We start from the raw sequence: 6,828 nt of genomic DNA, 5'->3' as shown, positions 1-6,828 counted from the left end.
CTCATCCTCCTTTTTACTTGGCCACCGACACCCACGCTCGTGTCACCGAGGTCAGCGGATGTTGCACAAGGCAGCAATCTTTCACTTACCACCATCATGCTGTTACGCTGATGGCTCTCTTTTATGTGCCATTATCAAACGGCCCATTTTGAAAAGAAATGGCGCGTCGCATATTAAAAAAACCCAAGCCAAAGACATTTATGTTGTAAGTGCCACCCATTTCAAGTCATTTGGTGACAGTAAAACAGATGTAGGGAGACATACGCGACACCATAAAAACGGACAATTACCCTCATTTGGATGTTAGTCAGAAAAACACAGCTACACACTAAAGCATCACTATCTATCTATCTATCTATCTATCTATCTATCTATCTATCTATCTATCTATCTATCTATCTATCTATCTATCTATCTATCTATCTATCTATCTATCTATCTATTTATCCTGTCTGTTTTATTTATTTTGTTAGTAATACACAGTAAAATTTGCTGAGTTGCATCAATACTTAGATATCGTTTTATCGTCAGTGTTGAATTAACACTGCCAAAACACACTATGTAGCCCGTAACTATCAACACTGAGCAGCACAGCTCCTCTCCTTCCCAAGGCACCTGCCTGACCAGGACAGAAGCAAATGCACATCTGAAGAATTACCCTCATTTTGGGTTACTGTCAGGAAAAAATAAAAGAGCCTGTATTTATCTGGTTTGCTTTATTTTTATTTTTAGTAGTAATACACCATGCAAAGAACCCATCATATTAATTCAACACTTGGAGTGTCGACATAACATTTTCTATATTGTATTTGGCCCCAGACTATTTCAAAAGGGTTGAATTAACACTGCACCTTTAACTGTGTATCAACAGTGCACAATAAAAAAAAAATGCAGTGTTAAATCAACACTCAGATGCCCTGGAACTAAATATAATGCAGAAGATGTTACATCGCCTCTCCAAGTGTTAAATTAACACTTCATTTTTTACTACGTGAGCTGCACCAGGGCTGGACTGGGGGGAAAGTAGGGCCCGGGCACTGATGGCTTAAAGGGGCCCCATCATAATTAGCGGCGCAGAACTGACTCACCGGTGGGCCCCGCACCCTCTTGGGCCCCTATTTTCAGAAATGTTAAACATTTTAAAAAAATTAATATTTTTTTGCATTTCTGAAAATAGGGGGCCACCGCGAAATGCCCACTATGCCAAATAGCTAGTCCAGCCCTGAGCTGCACTGCTCCTCTCCTCTAGCTCCCCAGGGCACCTGGCTGGCTGGCTGGCGAGGACAGCAGCAGCAATTTAGAGCAGGAGGGCCTGTACCCTGTACCGGCTGTCAGCGGTGTCTTGTCCATGTGTTTGTCTTCCTCTGATTGCTGCCGAGAGGTGAGTTGCTGAGGGGTGCAATAATGCTGAAGGAGGAGGAGGAAGAGGCTTGGGCTGTGTTCAAGGCCTCCTCATCCTCCTCCTCTCCATCCCCCTCCCCATCTTCCTCCTCTCCTCCTCCTTTTTCTCCTTATCCTTCTCCTTCCCTTCCCCCTCCCCTCTTACTCATCTTCCTCCTCCTATTCCTCTCTTCATCCTCCTCCTCCCCTCTTACTCATCCTCCTCCTCCTATTCCTCTCCTCCTCCTCCTCCACCTTATCCACCTCTTCCTCTTTGACCCCTTTACACAGACGATATGTAATAACCTTACTGTCACCAAAATTGTAATGGTCAAGTCTTACACATGTAATTTGTTACTTAAGGCTCTCAGTAATGTCATAGCAACGCTGTTATGATGTAGTTGAGTATTTTCAGCCTTTAGTGAATAGGCCTGCCTGTGACCTGCAAAGAGGCCAAGAGGCTATAGGACTGTGTTCAAGGTCTCCTCATCCTCCTACTCTTCATCACCCTCCTCATCTTTGTCCCTCTAGTCCTCATCTCCTTGTTCTCCTTTTCATGCTCCTCTTCCCCACTCTTCATCTTCCTCTTCCTAGTTCTCCTCCTCCTCTTCATCTTCCTCTTCCTCCCCTCTGGCCCTGTGCCTTGGCATTGTGGCTGCTTCAGTTGTGTGCTGACAGTTAGCCAGCTAAGCCACTTGCCACTTGCCTTTGGCTGGTTGACAGCTGTTTGAATCGTGGAACACTTTGGATATAACATCATTCAAATCAATTTGTTCATTTTCAAATGATTTTTTTTTACTTGATAACAATGTCAAGATGGAAATTTGTAAATTATTCTAAAAACAAAACAAGCTAATTTCATATAGTGTGTAACACCAATATTGTTCAGTGGCGCATTAGCCTTGACAACAAAATTAACTCTGACAACTTCCTGACTCTCTCTAACATGTAGGGGGGTGGGGGAAGAGTTCCCTTCCCTCAGAGAATCCACTTATGAGGGAAACAACAATTCCACCACCCAATGCTTTTAGTGCTTAACATACAGGGTGTTCTTCCTGGGTGAAAAGTGTTTTTGGAGGCGGCCATATTCTGAAAATAAAGGTGCCTGAATTTGTTCCTTGTCTTGGAATTTATCCAACTGGTTACTACAGAATGGGAGGGAAATGTGAGTGGGTTTGAAAAAGGCTCGGAGGCTTCTTACTCTGTCTAACTGAATCCTTGAACAAAAAAAAACACACAAAAAACAAAGGAGGAAATGGGGAGTACATGCGTAGTATCTGCAACTCCTTAGGAAAAACTGATATCAACTATTAATGCTCCCTCTCGTCCCACTGGTATTAATTATTTAGAGCAGTGAGGGAGAGCCTTAGCCTTTGCCCAGCGCTGAGCAGTGTGTGTGTGTGTGTGTGTGTGTGTGTGTGTGTGTGTGTGTGTGCGTGCATGCATGTGTGCATGTGTGTGCGTGTGCGTGTGTGTGTGTGTCTGTGTGTGTGTGTGTGATAGTTTAGGTCTTCTTCTCTTCTAATTAACCGATCTTCGTCCATCCATAGAGAGGAAACTCACATATGTGGGCAGTCACAGATTGTGCGGGATGCCCATGGCATTTTGTGTGTGCGTGTATGTGCGTGTGCATGCGTGCGTGCGTGCGTTTGTGTGTGCGTTTGTGTGTTCGTGCTTGTGATCACACAGGCACGCATGTGTGTTTGTGTGTGTGTGTGACTGACTGACTGACTGAATAGGGTGTGTGTGTGTGTGTGTGCGCATGTGTGTGTGAAATGTAGCTTGCGTTAGTTCTGCCAGGAAGGACTCAATTATTATCCATCACGCTGCAGCCAATCAGAGGCCAGCCTCACATGTTTAAAAAGACGTGTCTGACTCACCCTTTTCGCTGCTTCAGGCCCCGAGTCTCGCTTCCTGGTCCGCCGCTGAACTCCGGGCACTCCTGGAAGCGCGCAATGTCCCCGTTGCGGACGGCGCCTCGAAGGACGACTTGCTACAGCTTGCTTCCTCTCTCCAGGTAGATGCCCATGGCTCCGCCGAAGCCACTCGCCCCTTGGCTATCGATGCCGCGGCCGCTGTCCAGACGGCTGCCCCAACCGGCAAAAGGAAGCGCAAGTCAACACCTGCTCCAGCCAAACGCGCGAAGAAGACCTCTCTCCCCCCATCGTCGTCCGTTCCGCACACAGCAACCACCTCCATAGCCGCACCCGACGGTCAGATGCAACTCTTCAATGCCATCTCCACCCTCACCGAGACAGTAAAAGCTCTTGGCGCAAGAGTGGACGCCTGCGAAAGTTCCCGGCCCGTACCCGGAAGTCTCTCGGCCGCGTCTTTGCCTGGAGAGGCCGCCCTGCGCACTCTGCTCCCGCCGCCACCCGGAAGTGATTCCACCGTCACCGCGCTCGGTGCCGCCGCGCTCCCACAAGCGGCTCCGCTCTCCTCCCAGCCCACTGGCGCCGTCACCGCGCCTGCTCCCACCGCCTGCTCCCACCGCCCATCGCTTCTCTCTCGCAACAGCAACGCCCGCGGCTAACTGGGGTAGGCGCTACCTCCCGCCTCTCATGTCAACCGTCTCACCTAAGCTGCGCGCTGATATCATCCAAGGCAGGGATGTCAATTTGGCCGCGCTGATGCTTCCTACACCGGCTGCCGATCGCCAGATGGTAGAGTGCGGAGACGTCTCCGTCCTCCTCAAAGCATCCGATCCCCGCCTTCAGCGCAATCTGACCTTCGGAGAGTTTGCCGTGGCTTTCAGTATTTTTCGCGATGTGCTGTGCCAGGAATATCCGTGCCGAAGAGAGGAGATGGATCTGTACTTCGCCATGATGGCTGATTTTAACCTGCGCTACGGAGGAACGCTTTTCTACCAGTACCACAAGGCTTTCTCCGCAAAATCAGCCTCCTTCGTCTCCCTCTACAACGCGCGCCTGGATCGGGCCATCCAAGATACCGAACTGCTAGTGCGGCACTTCGGCGGCCAGCGCGCCCTCACCTGCTCAATCTGCAGCGCATACGGCCACTCAGCCGGGTTCTGCCCTCGGGCTGTGCCCGGGGCTGCCGCCACGGGCGCCGCTCTCATTCCCCCCAGCTATCCCAATCAGGTCGATAACCGTGGCCGCCCCATGGCCTCCCAACAAGGAGTTCAAATTTGTAATAACTTCAACATGTCTGTGTGCGGTTATTCTAATTGTAGATTTCTACATATTTGCAGTTTCTGCCACGACCCCCACCCGCAGAGTGTCTGCCCTCGTCGATTCCGCCCGATGGCCAAGGGCCGGGGCAGGGGCCAGCCACGTTTCAAACAATTCTGAATGGTCACCCTTCCACTCCCATTAATGTCCCCCTCCTGGCCAGCTATCTGTTCAACCACCACGACACGTCCTTTGTAGACTATCTGATCACCGGGCTATCTCAGGGGTTCCGGGTTGGGGTAGTCTCTCCTCCATCCTCTTCCTTCATTGCGAGGAATCTGCAATCTGCTGTGTCTGACCCAGACGCCGTTTCAACCCTCCTGCAGAAGGAATTGAATAAAGGCTATGTCATCGGGCCCTTCAAGTCTCCTCCCTTTTCTGTCTATAGGGTTAATGCAATCGGGGTAGCCACCCGGCGTTATTCAGGGAAAAAGCGCCTTATTTTCGATATGTCGTCTCCCCATTCGGATCTAGTGGCTAGCGTTAACGAGGCCATCCCCCTTGCTCCTTTTTCCTTATACTATGCCTCGATCGATAACGCTATCCACATGATCAAAACCGCGGGTCACGGCGCGTGGTTGGCCAAAGCCGACATCACCGATGCTTTTAAAACCATGCCCATTCACCCCGCGGACTGGCCGCTGTTCGGCGTCCGGTGGCAGTCTAATTTCTACTTCGCCGTCCGCCTGACATTCGGGTGCAGGAGCAGCCCCCACATTTTTAATTGTCTCTCTGAGGCTCTATGCTGGGTGCTGCTCAACGTCTATAAAGTGCCTTTTTTGTTGCACCTTTTAGATGATTTCCTGCTCGTCGACTTTCCCTCCCACCGCACCGGCGTCCTAGACACCCTAAAATACGTTTTCACTGAATTAGGCGTGCCTCTGTCCGAGGAGAAAACCATAGGTCCGTCGACTACTATCGAATTCCTGGGCATAGTCCTGGACACCGAGAAGATGCAGGCATCCCTGCCTCTCGATAAATTGGATTGCATTCGTACAGTCATAGCGTCATTTCTCTCCGCCCCGGCCGTCTCCAAGCGCGAAATGCTCTCCCTCCTCGGGCATCTAAATTTCGCTATGAGGATAATCCCCCAGGGGCGCTCGTTTATATCTCGCTTGCTGACGCTAGCTCACTCCGTCCCTAACCTGAGCGACACGATCCCCCTCGATGAAGGTGCCAGATCTGATCTCGGTTTCTGGTGTCAACTGTTGAGGTCGTGGAACGGCGTCTCCTTTTTCTATAACGATGTACACGAATCATCCGACTCCCTGGCGCTTTTCACCGATGCGGCCCCGTCTGTTGGCTTTGGGGGTTACTTCCAAGGGCAGTGGTTCGCTGATACTTGGCCGGTGGAGTTCCGAACCCCTGCCTCTGGGAGCGCCTCTATCGCGTTGTTTGAGATTTACCCGATCGTGGTGGCTAGCATGCTCTGGGGCAAAGATTGGTCACGTAAGCGCATAGTCCTGCACTGCGATAACGAAGCCGTGGTTAACATCATAAATAAGGGCCGCTCATCCTGTACCTCGATCATGTCCCTCGTCCGGCGCTTAACCTGGCAGTCTGTTTTGTTGAATTTTATTATCACTGCTGAGCATATACCTGGCTCCCACAATGTTGTCGCTGATGCTCTCTCCCGTTTCCGTTTCCAGGACTTCAGACGTCTATGCCCAGCCGCGCGCCGGGACCCGATGCCATGCCCTCCGCTCCAGGATCTGATACTGGATTGAACGCGTTGCCCCCCTCAATGCGTAACTCGATTGGTCACTACATGTCAAAAGGCTTGGCGCCATCTACTCTCAGGGCTTACAGATCAAGCTGGTCCCTGTTCTCTCTATTCTGTTTCTCTCTGAATGTGCCACTATTCCCCATGTTGATTTCTACAGTTTGCGCGTTTTTGGTTTTTCATTTCGAGTCTCGTAATCTTAACATATCATCCCTCCGCAGGATGCTGTCGGGCATTCAGTTTCACGCTCGCTGCCACGACCCAGGCCACCCTAGCATGTTTTCGCACACCTCCATTCGCCTCCTCTTAAAGGGCATAGCCAAATCCGCACCCAACGCACCTGACGCTAGACTACCCATCACCCTCGATGTCCTACATAGACTCATAACTATACTCCGCGGGGGGATGTTTTCTCCCTATACTGACGCCCTTCTTGAAGCCGTCTTTCTCTTGGCTTTTTATGGTTTTCTGCGCCCTGGTGAATTCACGTCTCCATCTCTAGTGTTCGACCCCTCACAAGGTTTATGCTATTCT

General features: G+C 50.5%; 1 protein-coding gene across 1 annotated transcript; it reads left to right on the top strand.

Moving 5' to 3' along the window:
* The first annotated feature begins 4,010 nt into the window (after positions 1 to 4,010).
* Positions 4,011 to 6,418, top strand: LOC134455285 (uncharacterized). Its single transcript, XM_063206305.1, has 2 exons — positions 4,011 to 4,481; positions 4,592 to 6,418. The coding sequence occupies exons 1-2, from the start codon at positions 4,011 to 4,013 to the stop codon at positions 6,296 to 6,298; spliced, it is 2,178 nt and encodes a 725-aa protein (XP_063062375.1). The 3' UTR covers positions 6,299 to 6,418.
* Positions 6,419 to 6,828: the final 410 nt, after the last annotated feature.

Source organism: Engraulis encrasicolus, chromosome 9, assembly GCF_034702125.1.
Source record: "Engraulis encrasicolus isolate BLACKSEA-1 chromosome 9, IST_EnEncr_1.0, whole genome shotgun sequence".
In the NCBI taxonomy this organism is placed as follows: domain Eukaryota; kingdom Metazoa; phylum Chordata; class Actinopteri; order Clupeiformes; family Engraulidae; genus Engraulis; species Engraulis encrasicolus.
The sequence above is the reverse complement of the archived record's forward strand: the minus strand, read 5'-3'. Positions and strand labels throughout refer to the sequence as shown.